This window comes from Eleutherodactylus coqui, chromosome 1, assembly GCF_035609145.1.
Source record: "Eleutherodactylus coqui strain aEleCoq1 chromosome 1, aEleCoq1.hap1, whole genome shotgun sequence".
Taxonomy (NCBI): Eukaryota; Metazoa; Chordata; class Amphibia; order Anura; family Eleutherodactylidae; genus Eleutherodactylus; species Eleutherodactylus coqui.
The window spans coordinates 340,319,008-340,343,271 of NC_089837.1; the positions used below are offsets into that span (position 1 = coordinate 340,319,008).

Consider the following 24,264-nt stretch of genomic DNA (forward strand, 5'->3'; position numbering starts at 1 on the left):
ATGCTGTACAGAAGCAATGAGAAATCCAATCCTGTGCCACCTCCATCAGGAGCTGCAAACGTGGGCATAGCAATGGGGAATCCATGTGCCACACAGTATTCATTCTGTCAAGGTGTCGCATAGCTCAATCGACACTGCAAGGGGAAACCGTCTGCGCTCTGCCCCCTACTCAAGTCAGTCAGTGCCTTTGTGCCAGACAGGTCAAACACCGCAATGGGAACTACGTTTGCACCAACAGCATAGGTGGGTCCTAGGAAACCCAAGACATGAACAAAAAATTGATCTGAGCAGCCAAACATGGCAGACTTGCAACGCGCCAACGACATAGGCCTCGGCCCACAACTTCAGCAATCCTAGGCAGGAAGCGGACTTTCACTGCACCCAGGACATAGGCCTCTGCACAAACCCTCAGCAATCGTGGGCCTACAGCGGACTCCAATGCTAGCGTAGCTGTGCACGTCTCATTAGCGCTGTATTGCTCCTGTAGTTTGTCCCAATGCAGTGCCCCGGATAGTAGAGCTAACGTTATATTAAATACAGGTGGGCTTCGGCCCACACTGCATGCCCCAGTCAGACCGGGGTTTTTTATAAATAGTCACAGGCAGGTACAACTCCGCAATGGGAATTCTGTGTGCACCCACAGCATGGGTGGCTCCCTGGAACCCACCGGCGGTACATAAGCAAATCCCATTGCATGCCCCAGTCAGACTGGGGTTCTTTATAAGTAGACACATGCAGTTACAACTCCATGTGAACTGACAGCATAGGTGGGTCCCAGGAAGCCACCGGCGGTACATAAATAAATCCCATTGCATTGCCCAGCACAGCTGAGGTAACGTCACATTAAATGCAGGTGGGCTTCGGCCCACACTGCATGCCCGAGTCTGACCGGGGTTTTTAATACATAGACACTGGCAGGTACAAATCCCTAATGTGAAGTCCCTGTAGACCCACAGCATGGGTGGCTCCCTGGAACCCATCGGCGGTACATAAATGTATCCCATTGCAGAGCCCTGCTCAGCAGAGCTAACGTCAGATACAATACAGGTGGGCTTCGGCCCACAGTGCATGCCCCAGTCAGACTGGTAATATGTACCTTAACAGTAACTGCGTTGGTGGGTTAGTACACTGTATTTCGATTTCCCTGTTGGAGGCTGACTTCGCGTACGGAACGCACAGCAGAGTCAGGAAACAATTATGCGCAAGGCTGGGTATTAATCTCCAACTACTACCCCCAGCAGAGACGCAGTAAACTGAAGACAGTGATAGGCAGGCCAAATATAGTATATTTTTAAACTTTTTGGGAACAACCACACTGCCTCTGATATACACTGTATTTCGATTTCCCTGTTGGAGGCTGACTTTGTGTACGGAACGCACAGCAGAGCCAGGAAACAATTATGCGCAAGGCTGGGTATTAATTCACCAACTACTACCCCCAGCAGAGACGCAGTAAACTGAAGACAGTGACAGGCAGGCCAAATATAGTATATTTTTAAACTTTTTGGGAACAACCACACTGCCTCTTATATACACTGTATTTCGATTTCCCTGTTGGAAGCTGACTTCGCGTACGGAACGCACAGCAGAGCCAGGAAACAATTATGCGCAAGGCTGGGTATTAATCACCAACTACTACCCCCAGCAGAGACGCAGTAAACTGAAGGCAGTGACAGGCAACCCAAATATAGTATATTTTTCCACTTTTTGGGAAAAAGCCCACTGCCTATATAGCCGGTATACCTCTTTCCCTGCCTCACCAGTACTGCCCCTATACTCTGTAAAATGATTGCAGACTGAGGACGCTATGGTCTGCATGCCCGATATACAAAAAAAAAAATTGTGCAACACTGCTAAAAGCAGCCTCAACAGTACTGCACACGGTCAGATGTGGCCCTAAGAAGGACCTTTCGGGTTCTTGAAGACGAATATAACACCTAACACTCTCCCTATAGCAGCTACAGCAAGACAGCACTTTCCCTGATCTCTGTCAGCATGCATCTGTGGCGAGCCGCGGGCGGGGCAGATTTAAATACTGGGGTGTCATCTGATCTCCCCAGCCACTCACTGCAGGGGGGTGGGATAGGGCTGGAATGTCACAGGAGGAAGTTGTAATGCCTTCCCTGTGTTTCTATTGGCCAGAAAAGCGGGCAAAATTCTCAGGGAACGAAATGTAATGGAGTCGAGCACCGCGTGGTGCTTGTCTCGAGTAACGAGCATCTTGAACACCCTAATACTCGAACGAGTATCAAGCTCGGACGCGTATGCTCGCTCATCTCTACTATTAAATAAAACTTGTATATAAAAGCAGTTAAATCATTGAACAGCAGAATAAATTTTTCTTATTTAACTACTTCAAGCAGTTCTACAATAAAAAAAATGATATAACAACCAGCAATTCCTATAGTCTCTTACTTTCCTTTGGACCTAAGTTTTCTCATATTGCATAAGAACTTGTCAAATTACTAATGACAATGTGCCCTTCTGTGCGTGAGTGAGTGAATGAGTTTGTGAGTGACTTACATGCTCTGCCCCTGACCACATGACGGTGACGTCATCAAAGGTCCTTCATCCCCAGTGAGGAAGTTACATGCTCTGCCCCTGATCACATGATGATGACATTATCACAGGACCTGTATGCATATGGCTGCTGTTCGGCTAGGTGTTCGTTAGTATTCCATAGCAACTGAGGCTGCAGGGGGTTTGTAGTCTGCTCGTAATTTGCACAAGGATGCAGGAATTTTGATGACGGTACCATCATGTGATCAGAGGCAGAGCATGTAAGTCATTCCCTCAGGATGAGTGTCACTGTCATGTGATCAGGGGCGGAGCATGACGGTGATGTCATCACAGGTCTTTCATCTCCAGTGCTGTGCTGCTTCTGATCCCTGTTGTATGGGATGCACAATGTATGTAGCAGAGCTGTGTGTGTGACGTGCATGTAGCACAGCTGTGTGTCGCATTGCGCCACCAGAAACACTGGTGCTATAATTTCCTAATAATTACTAGTTAATATATAAAGACATTGTGTCTGTATACCTGAGGGCACCAACTATTTCCCCTTGCTCCTTCTCACAAACAGGTGTCTGGGTCTGAGAAAATCAACTGTTCTTTAATAAAAAGCAGAAACTGGGAGAATCTCTGAGGTAGTACGCTTTGTCTTTACAGGAAGACAAGAAGGCAATAGTACGTGATGACACCAGAGAAGCAGATGGCACTAACCAGGCTCTGAGAGAGCAATTTATAGAAGGGTCTTTAATGGAAACCCTTTTGTTGGTCAAACATCCAGACAGCAGCTTCCTTAAACGTAGAGAACTTGCAATACAGATTCTGGGTACCGAGTCCCAGCTCGTTGAGGTTGAGGAAGCTAAGCCATGCAGGAGTCTTATGGGGGATGATCATTTGTCCCGCTCCTGTAAGCGAGATGTATACCGGCAGGCTGAATAGTCTGATGTAACAACTGGTGAGCCCCTGCTTGAGATGCAGCGGCAAATAGCGGAATTGACCTGCAGTGTGGTGACTCCCTGCTAAAAGCTGAGCGAGAAAGAGGGCCAATCTTTATCACCCTGGCCGCCAGTCCCTGACCACAGGCTACCAACTTGGTATGCCTCAATCTTCTGGAGACTACTCTCATGCCCCCCTGCAATTTTGTGATCATTGCCACAGATATGGGCATGAAATCAACACCTGCTATGCTTTAAACGGGCGACCCCTGGGAAGAAGATTTGTACCCCAGGTAGAAAAGCAGTAGGTCCAAAAACCCCTAACGGGATCTCTAAATATGTAGGCCCCTATCTCGAGGTAATCCTTTATGTGGACGGTATGCCCTTGCCTGCATTATTAGACACAGGTTCACAGGTGACCACAATTCATAAAAAGGACTTTGAGAAGTACTCGTCACCAAATGTGCTAAGCTGCCTGCCAAAACAGTTACTAAATGTGGTAGCCAGCAACGGCCTGCCTGTACCTATAGTTAGGTACTGTGAACCTACAGTTATCGCAGGGAAGGCTAAGCTACACCGCCAAGCCATTTTAGTTGTTGATGTGCTATGTAACTGCTATGTAGAAATGCTAGAGGCCATGCAGCACACTATGACAGCAGCATCACAAGCTTAATGGGCTTTGCTGAAAACCGCTATTAAAGCACTGTCGCACATCAGAGATTTGCCAACCCCCAGGGTCATGTAAGAAGAGCCAGTGTGAAAGACGTCAGGCCTGTCGTAGTCCCTCCTGAGTCTGAGTTTATTTTGTGGTGCCAGACACGGCCCGGGTCTTGAAGGATGTGAGTATGAGGCCTTAGTGGAGCCCATACTCATTGACACACACTCATTCCTAATGTAAGCCAGGAGTGTCGTCATGGTCAGAGATGGTAGAGTCCCGATCCATCTAATAAATATTGGTAGTGTCCCTATCCAATTGAAGAAGCATACAGCTGTTGCTCAAGTGTCCATACTGTCGCCTGAAGATGTAGTAGATGGAGAGAAAAATAGTGTCCAACGGGGGGCACAGCAGATTAATTCAGAGCTTTGCGGTTCTCCATCCTGGCTAAACGACCTTCATATAGTGGACACACAGACTTCCGCCAGTCAGATTTAAGGTGTAAGGGAGGTTGCTATTGAAAAACAAGTTGCCTTTAGTCAACATAGTATGGACTTTGGCAGAGTAAAAGGTATCTCCCACACAATACCTACCAATGCCATGCTCCCATTAAAGAAAGGTACCAACCTATACTTCCTTCATCCTATCAGCAAGTAAAAACTATGATACAGAAAATGAAGGGATACCAGATGATACAGGAGAGTAACAGTCACTGAGCTGCTCCAATAGTCCTTGCGAAAAAGAAAGATGGCGGCATTAGGTTTTGTGTAGATTATCACAAGTGGAATAACATAACACATAAAGAAGCCTACCCTTTGCTAGTTAACAATGTTTATCTCGGTTGCAGTATTCCTTTTAAGTTCAAACCAATCACATCCAGGTATGTGCCTTGTCATAAGTATGTGAGTCATAATTGTGTATAAATATTCATGCCTCTTTGGATCTATTCCATTTTAGCCTGACGAAGAACCTGAGCGGTTCACAAGCTGGCTATTACATCATGTATTTTTGTTAGCCATTAAAAAGGTGTCATATATACAAGATTGCGTGGTTTCTCTTGCTGGTAACAATCAATGATACCAAGAAATGGTGTCAGGAGTGCACTGTTTGTGAAACTCGCAGAAGGGCTAAGAATGATCAGAAAACTACCCTTCACCCAATTGTTACTACCAAGCCTCTTAAACTGTTGGCAATTGACCAGCTTAAAATACAAAGCAGCTCATCTGGATGCAGTTACGTCCTCACTTTAATTGATCACTACACTAAAATCACCAGAGCTGTACCAGTAAAAGACTTGACTGTAAAAACCCCAGCAGCTGTTGTGTGGAAACACTTTATTTTGAACTACGGATGCCCTGATCAAATCTTATCTGACAGAGGTTCAGCACTCGAGTCTCAACTTTTTTAAGAACTCCAAGATTTGTATTAGTGTAAAAAATTACGTACCGCCGCATATCATCCCCAGGGAAGCGGACTATGTGAGAAGGCTAACCAAACCATCTTGGAACTGTTAAGAACTATTCTACAAAGTCAATGAGCACATTAGCCAACATTGCTACCAGAACAGATTTACATGTACAGCAATACTCCCCATTGTTCAACTGGCTTCACACCATACTATCTTATGTATGGACAGCATGGAAGACTACCAGCTGACTTAAAACTAGATATCCAAGTTAGTGATGATGCTAATCCAATGCCAAAAACTGGGTTAAAGACCATCAGTGTCACCTCAAAGAAGCCCAAATTATTGTTGACCATCCCCTAGAAGGAGTGCAAATAAACAATTTAGGGACAAACATGCGCATGCTACAGATCTTCATGAAGGAGACCGTGTATGGCTAAAAAAAATAACCTCACACAGGAAAACTAGACTCCAGATGGGAATCGCAACCCTACACTATAGTTACAGTAATTTCCCCCATTGCTCGGCTCTTTCTTCCTATTATGGGTTAATCCTCCATTGCTCTTTCTCCTTGCTATGGGGAATCCCTCATAGTCCTGGTATGGGGACTCCCAAGAAATACCCCACAGCTTACAGCAGGGCATTTGAAAGGTGCTGCCCAGAAGCACATTTTAAATGTCCCATTGTAAATTCCCATTAGTCCCCACAGGGATTAACAGAAACCTCGGGGAGTCCCCTCATCTCTGCGGGGAATAACAGGAGTTTACAGCGGGACATTTAAAATGTGCTTCTAGGCAGCACCTTTTAAATGCCCTGCTGTAAGCTGCGGGTAATCTATTTCTAGCGCAGGAGTTTCCATTAACTCTCATAGGAGTCAATAGAAACTGCTGCACAGATGTTTTGCCCTACTACATTCACTCAAGTGAGCACTTCTATAGGAACCCATTGGTCTGAGCGCACCCAAAAACAACGCTCGTCTGACCGAGACCTTACACAGGAATGAGCATCACTGAGTGAATGCAAGCAGAGCAGGTCAGGAATCATTCTGGCCCGCCCACCTCCATTCATAATAAACAGGCAGTCATCCATAAATGAATAACTGCCTGTTTATACGAGCCGTTCCATTGTTCAGTTTTCTGCATAAAGAACAAGAGGCGAACAAATTCTCATCCACTGTTCAGTTGGTGCATGCATTTACACTGAATGAATTATCAGATTCCTGCTGGATGCAAGAATTTTATCAGCCTGTGTAAAAGAGCCCTTACGTGTATACAGATATAGTACTATGCACCTCCTAGGGTTGTTTTGCTCTTGTGGCCCTACCCCATACAGTATTTTGTCTATCGGCATCCTGCTGGGAAATAGTGTTTGCACCTGTCTTTGTACCTTTTGTATCAATAAGCATGGCCCTTTTCTGTGATTTTTTAAAATAGATTTTATTCCATTCTCTACGATTTGTTCATAAAATATTTGCAACATAAGAAAAACTGCCAGAATCTATCAGAACAAATACTTTCTTAACGCTGTGTGTGGACTTTCTCATTCACCGAACCAAAAAGATTGTTGAACCAGAGGCAACTACCAGATGAATTCAGCTAAAGCTTTAATTAAATCTAAGCTGTAGGACTGTAGAGCAATTCGTACTACAACTGCTTGAAGAGCCAGATAGCCAGCAGCACTGACACTTCTCACTTAATGAGTTTTGATTAAATCGATAAATAAAAAGTTTTGTGGAGGGACTTACACAGGATATGAATCAACACTTCACACTTTTAATATAAAAAGTGTTTTGTGCTACTCGCACAACCACAGACTTGATGACAAGCAAGGAAGTTTTCTGCAGGGAGCCACTGTAGACTGCTAAGTGTGGTTTTTATTTGAAAAGTTGAATGATATTCTTAAGCAATGAAAATCCTGTACATTGTAATGAGGTAATCATACAGCTTATTATAGTAAGCTATGAGTCATAATGAAACAAGACATCATCCATTATATGATATGAGATTTCACAATGTACATTTCTAATATCAGGCAGTTTTACATGTTCAATTCTACTCCAACAATTAAGCAATGCGTGTTCAAAGAGAGTCTGGAAAGGTGGTTTCACATCTGTTTTAGGAACCCCTGGTCAGAGGTTCCATCCCAGATCCGGCACAAAATTGGGAAGAAATAGCGCTGCAGGCAGTGCTTTTTCTTCCAGCGCCAAATAAACCCATTGACTACAACGAGGTTCTTTTCATTTTCTGCTTAGCTGCCCAGCTTTCAGCTGAAAGAAAAAGCACTGCCTCCAGGTCTGCCAGGTATGGTGGCCTATGAAGCTCAACTTCTAGCTGAGATTCAAGGGCTTTATAATACACTGCTTCTGTATTATGTAAAAGAATAAATGGATCACAAATCTGGTATCACCGTGTTCGTAAGAACACAGAGAAAAAAGTTAGTACATGTTTGTAATTGGTATTGATGTAATCGTAGTGACCTGCATAATTAATTTAACATATTATTTATACTGCATGGTGAACACTGTTAAAAATACAAAAACATGCCAGAATTAGTTAATCTTGCCTCTAGAGAAGAATGAAATAAAAAGCAAACAAAATGTTATATGTTCCCAAACATTGGATAAATGAAGACTAGAGTTCATCCCGCAAAAAAACAAGCCTGCATAGAGCTCTATTAATGGAAGAATAAAAATGCTGTGGCTCTTGGAATGTGGCAACACAAAGCAAATCTTACAAAAAAAGTGTTTTTAGCATATAAAAATAACAAAACTTACAAAAGCTGTATACATTTGGTATCACCAAAATTGTGCTAACCCAGAGAAGAATGTTAGCACATTATTTATTTTGCATGCTTCATGCTATAAAAATGAATTCTAAAAAACAAATGGCAGAATTTTTTCCCCCAATCCCCCTAAAAAAAATAATAAAAGTTATACAATACATTATATGAACCCAATAATGATGTAATTAAAAATACAATTGGTTTGGCAAAAAAAACAAGCCCTCATATGGGTGTGTCAACAGAAAAATTAAAAAGTTATGGCTCTACCAATACAACAATTAAAAAAATGAAAAATTATGTGGTCATTAAGGCACAAACTGGCTTCATCACTAAGGGATAAATAATTAGCTAAGATAAAGATGAAATCACTGTCAAATATACGTTGGGTTATGCCATAGCCCATTGGCAAGGACTAAAGAATTTAGAATTAATGACTGCAAATGACAGAATTTATACTGTTTCAGGGCTATTCAAAAATATATTTCTTAAAATTGTCTTTGAAGTTCTAAAAATTTTTTCTTAAACGTTCAAAGCTGGAATCTATAACAGGCTGCAGTTTCTACTTGCTGTATTTTCTTTCACAAGCAAGTTAATCATTTTTAATGAATAGGATGATGAAAAAGCTGTTATACAGTCTAATAAAAAACTTCCAAAACTGACATTGTAGAAAAAACTTTTAAGCTAATTGAGCCACTCCTACGTCGGTTATTTATTGCTTTATTCTAAAAACCATTCTTTGTAACTGCTGAATAATTATTTAGCAGAAAAACTTTAACAAGAATGATTTAATATGTCCGTGGCGTATTCATTATTTAACTGGGAATGTTCAATTTGACTTCCTAATTACATAAGTAAGGGTAGACACTTCTATCAATCTCCACTGTGTAATCATAAAGGACTCTGTTGCACTGAGTTAGTACATTATAAAACTTAGGTCTGTTTTTGGTTTGGTCTGTATTGCCAAAGGTCAGCCATTTCTTCACCCATCCTACTTTCCTTTTCAGGGTGCGGGCAGACGAGCGTAGGCGTATTTACGTTCGCACGAGCGCAACGTATAATCGCCCGAGCGATTGTTTTTCACCGATCACGACCGGAGCTAGAAAGCGTATTTTCGTTTGTTCCTACTTTGCAAACGGTCTTTTCGGCGATCGAATATGCGTTGGCGCGTATTTCGGTCGCATATGTTCCGTTTTTTTTCGAATTGCCGTTTTTACGCGCCGTAAAATCGCCCATGTGAACGAATACATTCGAAACCATTGCCTCAGATGGTCACGTATATACGTTTGGTCGCAAAAACGCGCCGTTTATGCGCTCGTCTGCCCGCACCCTCAATCTGCACCTTGTGTTTTGATCACCAGTGTGTAAGGGGTGCTTTTGGTGTATGCAAAAGTATTTATTTTTCTCCCAATGAGACAGGAATTTTGGTATTCTTACGTTAACTGGTACATAAGCATGTCGGTTACAGTCTATAAATGAGACAGAAAACTAATTGGTTACCATTGGTTACAATTGCTGACGGTCCTATCGAAACACACATGCCACTAAGGGAGGCTACTTTCTAGCATAGCAAACCCAGGCCAGGCATTATTTTGTGGGATTGCACAAACTATTTGCCCTGGTGCCTCTGGAGATGTCTGCAACTTCTAACCTGCTGCTCATTTCCAGAATACCCATGACCACCAGCAATACATGCTTTGCAGCATGCATGCTGTTCCCACCTGCAGTTTAACAGAGAGCAGTCCATATCCACAGTCTGGAATTGTGATACTGCTTCCTTAAGGGCTCTTTTACACGAACGTCTGCATTTTTACGATCGCCCGTTTGCGCCCGTATGCACTTGCATGAATGAATAATGCCGTTCACATAGCTGGCGGTTGTGTATTAGCAAAAGAATAAGAAATCCCTCAATTGGCAGAAATCCCCTGAATGACTTCTAATGCTTAAATAGGGTCAGCTGTCTTCTTTTCCCAGCATTAGACGCAGGTAAACTCCCTCCCCCTCCCTTTTTTTTCAGCGTATCTCGGCCAAAGATAGGGCAAGACCTATCTTTGGACACAGCGGATAAAATCCCAACTGATAATGGTTGCCTATGTGCTACTTTAGTCAATTTTTAGACAATTTTTTTTACACGGCCAAAAATCGCTCATCTGAATGAATACATTGGAATTCAGTAATTAGTGTAATATGTGCTCTTTCCCTGTGCAAATGTGCTGCAAAATAGAGCATACTGCATTTTTTTTTTTGCGTGAACAAAATGCATGCGCAAAATACGCTTATGTGAACTAACTAGGGATGAGCGAGTATACTCGCTAAGGCACTACTCGCTCGAGTAATGTGCCTTAGCCGAGTATCTCCCGGCTCGTCCCTAAAGATTCGGGGGCCGGCAGGGGGCAGGGAGCGGCGGGGGAGATCGGGGAGGAACGGAGGGGAGATCTCTCTCTCCCTCTCTCCCCCCCGCTCTCCCCTACTCCCCGCCGCAACTCACCTGTCAGCTGCGGTGGCCCCTGAATCGAGCGAGTAGTGCCTTAGCGAGTATACTCGCTCATCCCTAGAACTAACCCATTGAAATAAATGGGCTCTATTCACTATGCTTTGTGCATGCGGCCTGTGTGAATCCGGCCTAAGAGTTCATCTAGCTATTGTAACAGCACACTGTTCAACTTAAAAGTAACCTATATTTACACTCTAGTGCCTGTTATACTGCCCCCTACTTGCAGTAGAAAGATAACTACTGACGCTGATTCCGTATCAATTATTCCCTGGTGCAGTCACCTTATACATGATCTATTCTTCTGCCACTCATAGCACATGCTCTCTCCTAGTTTCAGTTTCTAATGGTCTTTGGCCAGGCCATTTGCTAAATTTCTGGCCTACATTTTTCCATTATACTCATAAAAAATAGCACAATCAAAACATAACATCATTGATAATACTGCAAAAGTCTGTAAAAGTCTAATCTACTTAGATATTGCATTATTTATGCTGCATAGCAAATGCCATCAGAGAAAGAAAATACACAATGCAAGAACTGTGCTTTTTCAGTCATCATGTCTCAAAACAGAATAAAAAGTGGTGAAAAAAACTGTATGGGCCCTTAAATGGTACCAGTAAATACTACAGCCCCCTCCTTCCCCTTTGAACTGTGGTAGTAAGTGTGGCCAAGCTGTCACTCCGCAACGCAGTGTTTCACTTACAACTTGACTGACACAGGCAGCACTGCTGCTGTCTCCCCCCGCTCTTACTGCACTGCGAACAGAAGACTTAATGGAGGGTCGGACCACTCAGGCCGCAGCAGCACTGCATGTGTCAGTGAAGTTGTAAGTGAAATGAAAACACTGAGTTGCAGTCCGGTGGCTGAGGGGGAAGGAGTAGGGTTAATGTCAAAATTCCTGCTTTGTCTATGTGTGGGGGCACTGAAGGCCACTGTGCATGTGTGGGGGCGCTAGGGGGCCATTGGGGATGTGTGGAAGCACAAAAGGGCACTATGGGTTTATGGGAGCATCTAGGGCCACTGTAGATATTTGTGATGACACCAAGGGGCCACTATGGATGTGTGGGAGTATTGTGGGCTACTGTGAATATGTGGGAGCACCAAACATTATGGATATATGGGGGCACTGAAAGGCCACAGGGAGTGTGTGTGGTCACAGAGGGGCACTCTAGATAGGAGAAGCCAATGTGGATGTGTGGGGGCATTGAAGGGTGCTGTAGATGTGTGAGGGCACATTTGGATGAGGCATTGAAGGCCACTGTGGACGTGTGGGTGAATCAAGGGCCACTGTAGATGTACTGTGGCACAGTGGTGCATTGTAGATGTGTGGGGGCATTTAGTGGCACAGAGAGGTGCTGTAGCTGTGCAGTGGCACTTTGGGTGTGTGGGGGCACCTTGGATGTGTGGGGGTATTGAGGAGCACTGTAGATGTATTGGGCACAGAAGGCACACTAAAGTTGTAGGGGGGAAATATGGATGTGTGGGAGTACAAAGTGGCACTTTTGATGTGTGGGGGTATTGGGGGGCATTATAGAAGTGTGGGGGGAACTTAGGATGTTTGTGGGCACTGGGGGTATTCAGGTGCACTGTAGATGTGTGGGGGCACCGTGAACGTGTGGGGGCACTGAAGACCACTGCGGATGTGTGGGGGCATCAGGGACTACTGTGGATGTGTGGGGGCACAGATGGGTCACTGTAAATGTGTGGGGGCATTGAGGGGCACTTTAGATGTGTGAGGCACTGTAGATGTGTGGGGCACTGAAGGCCACTGCAGATGTGTTGGTGTACCAGGGGACTACTATGGATGAGGGGGGGGGGGGGCACTGTAGATGTGTCAGGCACTGTAGATGTGTGGGGATCTGAAGGCCACTGCAGATGTCTGTGGGCACCAGGGAGCCACTGTGAATGTGTGTGGACACCAGGGAGCCACTTTGAATGTGTGTGGGCACCAGGGAGCCACTGTAAATGTGTGTGGGCAGCAGGGAGCCACTGTGAATATGTGTGGGCAGCAGGGAACCACTGTGAATGTGTGTAAGCACAGAGGGGCACTGTAGATGTGTGAGGGCACTGTATGTGTGGGTCACAGAGGAGCATAGTAGATGTGTTGGGTCACTATGGATGTCTAGGGGTAATGTAGATGTGTGGGGATACAGAGTGGAACTGTAGATTGGGGGGGTGGCACTGTAGATGTGTGGGGACACAGAAGGGTACAGTAAGTGGTGTGGGTGAATAGAGGGGCATTATAGATGTGCAAGAGTACTGTGAGTGTGTGGGGGCACAGAGGGGCACTGTAGATGTGTCGTGGCACTATGGATGTGTGGGGTATTGATGGGCCCTGTAGATGTGTGGGGGCACTGTGGATGTCTATAGGCACCATAGATGTGTTGGGATATTGAGGGGCACTGTAGATGTGTGGGGGCAGCGGAGGAACACTGTGGATATATGGGAGGACAGAGAGACCACTATTGGTGTGTGGAGGCGCTGAGGCAACTGTGAGTGCAAAGGGACACTGAGGATGTAGTGGAGAGAGTGGAGAGAAGAGTTGTGTCCAGGAGTTTTCCTTTTTGTCTGAGCCCAGATAGAGTAAAAAAAATGAAAACAGATGTCACAAATCAGAGACATCACCTCTGATCACTGGAGGTAACAGCACTGTAATCCCTATCACTGTTTAGACCTGGTATCTGACTATTACATGATGACTGCATTATTTAGGGATAAATAGAGCTGAGCCGTTGTGTCTACGCTGATCTTCTAAGATGCTTGCAACATGTTCTGGCTGCTATGGCTGTATTCATGGGCTACTTAAGGGTGCTTTCATACAAGATAGAATATTTTGCAACAAGATTGCGGAATATGCCGTCCCAAAATTGCACACCAAAATCTGGTCTGCTAAATGCCAATTCTGCGTCAAAATCCGCATGTTAGCAGTACAGATTTTGGTGTTGAATATTCTACAAGAGGGCATTTTCCTCAATCTTGTGGAGGAATATTCCATCCCATGTGAAAGCACCCTAAGAGATTCAGCAGTGCAGTGGAAAATTTGGGACAAACTATGGTTAGCAACAATGAAGAGCAGAAGGGGACAGGGCCAAGGCAAATTTTTGCACTCAGGCCTATGAGCCTTTAGCTACTACATCCCAGGTTGTATTGCTATATCGGCCCACAGAATAAAGTATACATGTCAGTTTTTGTATACCATGAACAACATTAAAACAAAACCTAAGGGCGGCTTCAGACTGGTGGATGCGCAAATATGCTCGTCAACTACATAAACTATATAAACTCCACACTATTATGCACAAGTTTTAAAAAAAACCCAACAAGATAGGTACTGTCCTATCTTTCTCGTACGTATCAACGGTTTTGTTTCATCCCATTTTCATGCCTGCAAAATGGGACACAATCACGATCATGTGTTTAAGCCCTTAGAATGAAGTAATTGCAGCCACTTTAAAACGTTTAGACATTTCTAATACATTATATAATACTTTAAATGGTACTTTGAAGATTATAACTTGTCTGGCAAAAAACAAACTGTCATATGGCTATGCTGACGGAAAAATAAAAAAAGTTATGGCTTTAAGAAGGCAGGAATGAAAAACCAAAAATAAACTAAAAATTTCTGGTAATAATAATCTTTATTTATACGTACAGTACCAACATATTCTTCAGCACTTTACAACTCAGAACGGGTTTACATTTATTATTATCAGCACAGGATTAACTCCTTGGCTTCTGTGTTAACCCCTTTCAGGACACAGCTTTTTTTTTGTTCTTTCATTTAGGATTTTTAGCCATGGCTTTTAAATGCTGTAATGTTTTTACTTTTCTGTTGACATAACCACATGAGCCCTTGTTTTTGTGCAGAATTGCCATTTAATGTACCATATATGGTATTGAAAGTGGGGTGAAAAGGGAAAAAACACATTTGTCTCATTGCCTTTAGTTCTTATTGCATTCAGTGTCGTACAATTCAAGTGGGCACTTTATTCTGTGGGTCGTATGTTGGATATACAATATTTATATATTTTTGTCTTACTTTTAAAGAATAAAAAAAACTTTACCAAATTCTGAGACCCATACCTTAAAAAAAAAGTGTTCCACTGATGGGGCTTTTTTGGTGTAATTTTGGGGTACACATAACTTTTTGATCAATTTTTATTCAGTTTTTGGGGAGATACAGTGACCTAGAAAAGCAAAGTTGTGATATTGGGTGCTTTTGGTTTTTTTTAACGCATTCACCATGTAAGATGAATACTGTGATATTTTAATGGTTTGGACTTTTACAGCAAAGCTATACCAATTATGCTTTGTTATTGTTTAAATTCAAAATTAAATACAAGGGTTTTGTTTTAATTTCTTTTGAGATTTTAACAAACATAATTGTACATTTTTTCCTGGATTAAAGAAAATTGTATTTGTAAATGATAGGCTATTAAGGTCTTCCAAAGACAGGGGTTAATAGGCATCAATACTTAGTGACCTTGAAGCTTTTACTAGGTCCTTCAGTGACAGGGCAACAGGGGCTACAAAGGGCTTATGGGGCTACAAATGAGTCTCCCTCATCTGTCTACCAAGTAGAAGCCCTGGTTAGAAATGACCATGATATCTAAGTGGTTAAATGGCCCAAACTAGAGTTATCACTAATCTTGGCTATTGAGGGCAGGTGTCAACTATAACACAATTTGCCAGTGGGGCTGTATAAGGCCTGTGTTACACTAATATATTTGCATGCCTACATGCACCCAAAAATTTTGTGAGCGCAATACGCAGCAGATAGGACCGATTGATTTTAATGGGTTCATTCAAAGGTGTGTATTTTGCGTGCACAAAATTTTTGGGTGCATGTAAGACAGTATGCTCTATTTTCCTGCACATTTTAAGGCCTCTTTCACACGAGTGTTGCGTTTTACATGCTGGCCGAATTGTGTCCGAAAAACGCACATATAGGAAAAAGGCCATGGCCAAAATTAGCTTTTTCTCGCCCATTCACATGAACGGCTATGGCATATATGCGCTGCAGTGCAGAAAACCCTCGGTCAGCAAAAAATTCTCGGCATAACTTCTAAGAATGAAAAGGTGAGTATAGATTTTTTGTTTTTTATGACAAAACCCCTTTAAGGCCTCGGTCAGACGACCGTTTTTTGCCGCGATTTGCGGATCGCATGACGGATGCGCATCCACAAATCACATGACCGGAGCCGAAAAATCGCCGAGAAATCTGCAGCTAGCAGCGTTTTCGGCGAAACGGGCAGACACGAGGAATCGCAGATCGCACCTATCTGCGATTCCTTGTGTTTTATATATGCGCTTAATGGCAGCAGCGCCGACCCCATTGAGAACATATACTACAAAGATCATTCTCCTCTGCCACAGCTGTAACAGCTGCGGCAGAGAAGAATGATGTTCGCCCATTGAATTCAATGGAGCCGACAATACAGCCGGCTCCATTGAAAGCAATGGGCTGCGGGCGAGCGCAGGGACCAATCAGGGGCAGCTCTCAGCTGTCATTCAATAGCTGAGAGCTGCCCCTGATTGGTCCTTGCGCTGAGCCAATCAGAGGCAGCACTCACTCACCCATTCATGAATTCATGAATGGGTGAGTGAGAGCTGCCTCTGATTGGTGAGGGCTGTGACCAATCAGAGGCAGCCCATTCAGCAGGCAGGGATTTTAAATCCCCGCCTGCTGAATACTACACAGAGCAGTTCAGGAGAACTGCTGGTCGGCCGCGGCTGAACTCCGGCTGCAGGGACAAGGTGAGTATATATATATTTTTTTATTTTTACACATTTTAGGATGATTTTCAGGAAAGGGCTTATATTTTTAAGCCCTTCCCGAAAATTCATCCCGCGCTCGCCCGCAGCCCATTGCTTTCAGTGGAGCCGGCTGTATTGTCGGCTCCATTGAATTCAATGGGCGAACATCATTCTTCTCTGCCACAGCTGTTACAGCTGTGGCAGAGGAGAATGATTTTTGTAGTAAATGTTCTCAATGGGGTCGGCGGCCCCATTGAGCGCATATATAGAACACAAGGAATCGCAGATCGCAGATAGGCGCGATCTGCGATTTCTTGTGTCCTATAATTTATCGGACATCCGCATAAAAACCGGCCATGTGTCCGATCCCATTGCAAAGCAATGGTTCTAAATATGCGCAGATCGCATGCGCAAATCGCGGGAAAAAACGCCGTGTAACCGAGGCCTTGGGGTTAAAGGGGTTGTCCCGCGAAAGCAAGTGGGGTTATACACTTCTGTATGGCCATATTAATGCACTTTGTAATATACATTGTGCATTAAATATGAGCCATACAGAAGTTATTCACTTACCTGTTCCGTTGCTAGCGTCCTCGTCTCCATGGTGCCGTCTAATTTCAGCGTTTAATCTCCCGATTAGACGCGCTTGCGCAGTCCGGTCTTCTCCCTTCTGAATGGGGCCGCTCGTGCCGGAGAGCTGCTCCTCGTAGCTCCGCCCCGTCACGTGTGCCGATTCCAGCCAATCAGGAGGCTGTAATCGGCAATGGAACGCACAGAGCCCACGGTGCACCATGGGAGAAGACCTGCGGTCCACCGTGGGTGAAGATCCCGGCGGCCATCTTAGCAAGGTAAGTAAGAAGTCGCCGCAGCGCGGGGATTCGGGTAAGTACTATCCGGGTTTTTTTTTTTACCCCTGCATCGGGTTTGTCTCGCGCCGAACGGGGGGCCTATTGAAAAAAAAAAAAAACCCGCTTCGGCGTGGGACAACCCCTTTAAAGTAAATCTGAGGGGTCAAAGAAGGCCCCACCACGTCTTTCAAAAGTGTCTCTCGACTTTTCAAAAGTGTCAGCAACAGGTAAAAGTTGCAAATTTTGGCACAAATATGTCACTCACCAAAATTTTTAACTCAATACGCCGCAGAAATGTGAGAAACCCCCCTGACTGTCGTTCATGCTGCCCATGGTTAGCACAGCAGAAGCTGGTGACAGGTTCCCTTTAAAGATATTCATGTAGGGAAAATAAAATGTGTCAACAATAATCATTTGCTAGAGCAATAAGCAAACAAGAAGCTAAAAGAATCTCACCTTACTAGCTCCTGGAAGTAAATGTAATTTAACATATGGATCGGCCAGTCCATTGTGGTCCATAGGCTTCAGACCCTTTAAAAACAATAGACATTAAATTTATTAAAGCACTTCACGCAGCATGAAAGGCATTATTATGCTACAACTCCTACCATGGTATCTAAATAAAGTTAAAAAAAAATCAATTTTAAATAACAAACATCTGTTTAGTAGCATAGTATGTAAGGTTAAAAAAAGACAATTCTGGTATTCTGCTTGACAAAGACCCCGAGTGGGTCGAAACGTCACGTCTATGGAGGAATAAAATCTATATTCTGATTTGATATGCCTGGAATGCTGTCACCCTCTCTATATATGCTAGATTGTACACAGGAGTCTTTGGCTCAGACTTCCATCTGTGACGTGCATTCGGAGACCTGAGACTCTAAACGTATGGCTGATAAATCCTGAAGTGTGCTGCGAATTATTTGTGTTTCATTCCTGATCACAACCTGCCAATCAGAAGCCACAGTATCACCATTCTGAACTCCTGGCGTCATGGCACCCAAAATGTGATCGCTGATGCCCAGAGAACAGATGATGACAGTGCAGCTTCTGATTGGTAGGCAGTGGTCACCTGACTTCTGCTGTCAACAAAGACCAGAAGAACAGCTGTTGCTGCAGATGGGTAAGTAGCGTTTGTTTTATTGCCTTAAATTATTAGAATTTTTTTTTTTAAAAAGCTAATTAAGTCCTTTAAAGTCTACAGCGAAATACTGAAAGGTCGACATAAAAAGTGTTTGGGGAATTTTTTGGTGTTAGTAATAAATTTAAAAAATTCAGTATGTTGGGTGTGTGGCCTGACCACAGAAAGAGACAGCAGCTTCACACTGAGCTCCACTCTGACATAGCCTTCTAGCCACAAAAAACAGCATTCCAGCAGTGAAGAGGGGGATAGTCACAATGAGAACCTCTCCCGCAGGCAAGCCATGACAAAGAGGAGACCTTCCAGAGCCCAGCTGCAATGGGTCCCTGACTCTTTGAGATGCATGGCACCAGCCACAACCAAGCTGCAAAAGACTGCGGGCTCTCTTCCCGTGCCAACTCTGGAATGAGCAAAGAAGCGTCGCCTGCTTCTCCTTATCTTTCTGATGGTGCTACAGGTGCCGCTGATAGCGTGGGTCCCTCATGAAGACACAAACCAGAGGAGGCTCTTCTGGAAAGGGTGAGTCAATGCAGTAAAACAACACCTCACAGCACCACCGCCCCCAATAAAATAGCGGCAGAGCACATGCAGGATCCCACTGCTTCTCCCTCTCCTTCTGCCAGCCCAAAGAAGAGGAGACGTAGGCTTTCTTTACAGCCTCCCTTACAAATCTCCTCCTACCTCACACATACCTGCCTTAATTCAGAAGAAAATCAAATTCTGAACGTCCCATCCTCAAATCATCCAGCCTCAGAAGAGTTAATTAAAAATATGACCCTGGCACTGAGAGGATCCTTACAGAGCGATATCAGTAGAATATCCAAAGTATTTAACACTTCCTTACAAGATCTAGGTGAGCACACGGATCATGTAGAGAGCAAAATGGAGACGCTAAGCACCTCTTACATCAATTTAATTGGTGCACATTATGCCTTAAAGGAAGATGTAATATCTGTTAGAAGCAAGATGGCAGATCTCGAGAACAGAAGTAGGCGCAATAATATAAAATTGCGAGGCATCCCTGAGAGCATAGATCAAGCTGAATTAAAAGAATTCATTTCACAATTTATGTCCTCAGTGCTACTGAACACTCCACAAGAACTCATTATAGATAGAATTCATAGGCTACCTAAGTCCAATTTCCTCCTGGAGAAATCCCCCTGGGATGTTATTGCAAGGATTCATTTTTTCCAGGGAAGGAGGCCCTGATGTATGCTGCTCGCGAAGCTGACTCCCTACCCACCCCATATTCCAATATTCACCTGTACACAGATCTGTCCCCTGCCAATATGCAGGCTAGGAGAGCCTTTTCTTTAATCACATTGGCTCTGCGATCTGCCTAGACCCCGTACAAATGGGAATTCCACATAATAGCATATCCTAAAGCAAGGGAAAGGCTACTATCAGTTTGGGGGATACCAAATGAAAAAAGCCATCAGGATATACAATTGTCGCAATCCAAGAAGATCCCAAATGATAGGGTCTGAATACCTTCCCCATAAAAAGGATCATTACCTCTTTGTTGGAGACCTACTACAAATAGTCTTGCTGGGACATTTAAAGAGCCCCCAGTAAAGAAGGCTAATGCCGTCAGGTAAACTACTTTTGCTGAATTAATTCCTGCTTTATTACCGGTTTTATTTATGTGTTCTATTTTCCAGAACTCCGCCTACAATAGCCATACAATCCTAACCATAGGCTTCAACGGCGGTAGTCCTGACATTTTCGTTTATGTTAATGTTATAATTACAGTAACATGGTTCATATGTGCAGTAAAGTTCTAGATCTCCACAGTAATATGCTATTGCTTATCACAAAATGCTAGGGTGTTGAACACTCCCTTTAAGAGGTCGATGACCCGGAGAGACGCCAATCAGTATAAAGCTGATGTGTTATGTATTCAAGAGACACATTTTTAGCCAATGCATGCCTAAAATTCTCCAATAAGCAGTTTTCTCAGATCTACATGGCGTATGCACAAAAAAAAACATGCAGGTGTCCTAATTGCATTTAATGCAAGTATAAATTTCGTGGTGACCAAATAGATTATAGATATAAAGATTATAGATAAGGTAGATATCAATTTCTGGTAGCCACTTTAAATGGGAATACCATTATTTTAGCACATATTTATGCCCTTAATAACAGCTAAATTTCCTTTCTAAATAGAATTCTTAAAAAAAGTTAAAAAAGAACTAAGGGCAACTTTATCATATGTGGAGATTTCAACATAATTTCAGACAGAACAATAGACTCCACAGCCAAACATAGAGCAGCCCCCAATTTGCTTCCATGGCTTCACAAAAAAGCATTACATGACTCCTTTAGATGCCCTAATTCCTCCTCTAGGAAATACATATTTTTTCCCCATGCCATAGTTCATTTTCGTGAATAGAATGTTTATAGTCGACAGGTGGACACTTCCTAAGGTCACTGACCACTCCCCGATTACTTGAAAATTAATCTAGGAGAAATGCAAAAATTTGGTGCAATAATGGGGCTCTATTCAAATTCCCACAAAACAACTCCCTAATCAGTGATTCCTTGAGAGAATACTTTGAATTGAATATAAGACTGGAGGCCAACATAAGGCCTTCATCAGATAAGTTCTGATAAAAATGTCCGCTACCATAAAAAAAAGTAGACAAGCACGAATCAATGACTTCCTGGCTCGAATTCAGGCTCAAGAAAAGACTCTGCAAAGTCTTCCTTCAGAGGAGGGTCAAATAACACGAAGGTCAACTAAAATCAATTCTGATGGGAGAGTACAATAAAAACACTTTATGCATGCAAACGTTTATTCCTCTTTTGACAAACCCTCGAAATTGATGGCCAGTATAGAAGAGAAAAGATAAAGTAAAACCAAAATAACATTTATTTTCAAAACAGACAACCAGAAAATCAGACAATCCCATCCACAGGACATAGCAGAGACGTTCGGTTAATTTTATGTCAACTCTATAACTTAAAAAATGACCCATCTGTAGTCCAACCAAACTAACCTATTATTAGCGAATTTTTACTAATAATGAAGCTCCACATGGTAGAGTATTAGATACAAGAACTAAATAGGCCCATGTCTATTGTAGAAGTAAATTAAACCATTAAAATTCTAAAAAATGATGGATTCTCGAATGAATATTACAAAATCTTTTCACATATCTTATCTCCACAACTTACCACAACCTTTAATGAAGCCATGTCAACAGGCAATTTACTAAACGAGACGTTGCAGGCTATTATTGTCGCCATTCCTAAACCGGGTAAAACCACAGATTCCCCCGGAAAACTTCAAGGCAATTTCACTGCTAAGTATGGATACAAAAATCTACTCAAATATTCTTGCCGTGACACTCCTAGAGGTTCTGCGTAGTGTTATATACAGCGATTTGTCAAAGATAGACAAGCTGAAGATGGCACTACGAGAGCACTGAATCTAATTGCAGAAATAGGGTAGAGTTGCACACCTTCTCTCCTCCTTGCCCTGGATACAGAGAAGGAGTTCGATAGACTCCACTGGGAGTTTACTTTTGCCATTCTCCATGCGATGGCTGTGGTTGGCTGAGCAGCGCTGGATGAACCAATCAGAACCATCGCTTCCTGGAGGCGGGATTTATCAATCCCACTATCAGGAAGTAATTTTGTATGGGCGAACGAGGACTACAGGATGCCAAGCGGAGCTCTGGAGAACAGCGGGAGGACCTGGACCGAGCCTGCTAGGTATTCCCTTTTTTTTTAATGGAGTGTAGCTAGGGCTTAGTTTTGGGGAGGACTTATTCGCAAATGTTAAACTCGCATTGCAAGAAAACTGCAATTTTGCGCATTGTGATGCAACAAAAACAAAGGGTCCATAGGGAAACACGGGCTACAAAAAACCCTTGCAAATTGCCGCAATAAAGAGCATGTCACAATATTTTTTCCTTGCAAGGTAGCATCAGAGAACATAGCGCTAATGTGATGGAACCCATTGGAAAGCATGGGCTTCAGATACATGCATTTTCTCTTGCTATTACATCGCAGCAAAATTGCGCGATTTTGACACCCCCTCAACGACCCTTGTCGGCAGCCAGCAATGGGAGGGGGTGAGCAGGGGCAGAGCCAAACTCTGCCCCCACCCCCTTGCAAACAGCTGGAGGGCAGCAAAGAGGAGGAGGGAAGAGGGTGGGAGTTTACCAGTCACGCTGCTAAACTCCCTCCCACCTCCCTTCTCCGGCAGCTGTCATAGGCCCCCATAGGAGTCTATGCAGCTGCTGACGGTGTAAAATGCCTGGCCGAAATGCCCTATTTTGGCCGGCCGGGCGCTTTTACGCCATGGAAATATGCCCATGTGCACTAATGCATTGTAAACCAATGCATCAGAAGGGCAATGTATATCGGCCGGGTGTGAAAACCCGGCTGATATACGCCCATGTGAATCCAGCCTTACACTGTTTATCATTTTCCTTAGGGCTTCTTCAGGCAGATGAATTAGCCCTCGCAATAAGCAGAAAATAGAAACTATTGATGTCAATGGATTCTTTGACATTAACTAATATTTTTCTGTGCATTTTAGTCGTGTGCAAAAAAAGTAGATCTGCTCTATTTTCCTGCGCATTTGTGCACCAAGGATCCAAATAGAAGACTATGTGAGGTGTGCAAATGCGTGCGCAATATGTAAGGAGATGCACAATATGCTGTGCATAATCGTAGAAAAGAAGGAATAAGGAGCTCATTAGGCTAAATAGCCATTTAAATCAGGGCAGGTGGTGTGGAGGGTTGCATGCATACAATGTGCTGATCAACCTAGTCCTCTGTACAAATACGTTGTGCATATCCTTGTCTGAAGCTGCCCTTAGGGCTAATTCACATGAGTATATTTTCAGTCCATTGGCAGTCCAGGTCTTCAACTGAGTAGACTCAGACAGCACTGGGACCCAATACATACATCATTTTTTTCACATGGACACATGGATTGCATGAAAAAAATGCAGTATGCACTATATTCATTCACTATTCATTGAAGACAAAGGGGATGCAAAAAAAAACAAACAACACATGGAAACTGTCCGTGGGCTGTTCACATTTCATGGATCCTTTGTTAAAAATGTAGAAAAAAAGATAGGAGCCTGTTTCAGTTTTTTTGCGGACGTGAAAAAAGCATGACATAAAGCAGTAAAAAACAGACACACAGACTACATATCGATGGCATACGGAACAGCATTTAGATGAAAAAAATATCCTTTTTTTGCAGGTGCAGTATAGATGAGTTTCTATAGCCTATGTGTGATTTCAGTCTTAAATAGACCTGGCATGTTATAAGGTCAGGGGGGCTGCCTGCATAACTCTACAGCTGTGGCCCCACAAACTCTATTGCCCCTTTTCTTTTTCTCATGCTTTCCTCTGTTTACCTGTACAAGTTCCCAATGCTATGAGTCTTTCAAGTGGGTGGTCCCTACCATTCACTTTGAATAGATCAGATTGGGCTTCATTGGCAGTCTGACGTCCCCCTTTGGCAATGACCTGTGGGGATCACTCATTGAACAGATTCACAGTAGCGGGAAGGGGAAGCAGATCTCAGAATATCCCATACAAGTTAGTAAAAAATAAAAGAAGCTATAAACTCAGGGGCATCGTGGCTGAAGAGCTATGCAGCCAGCACTATTGGCTTTACAACATGACAGGTCCTCCTTAAAGGCTTTAGGCCAGTTCTAGAAACTGATGGCCTGTCTTCAGGATAGGCGATCAATATCTGATCAGAGAAGGTCCG

At 43.4% G+C, this 24,264-nt stretch overlaps 1 protein-coding gene across 1 annotated transcript in view; it reads right to left on the minus strand.

The window, feature by feature from the left end:
* The window catches only part of DOC2B (double C2 domain beta), a 613,986-nt gene that overhangs the window by 242,782 nt on the left and 346,940 nt on the right, over positions 1–24,264 (minus strand). The window contains exon 3 of the mRNA XM_066575887.1: positions 17,834–17,908. Within this exon, the coding sequence (XP_066431984.1) occupies positions 17,834–17,908 (75 nt within the window). The remainder of the gene's footprint in view (positions 1–17,833; positions 17,909–24,264) is intronic.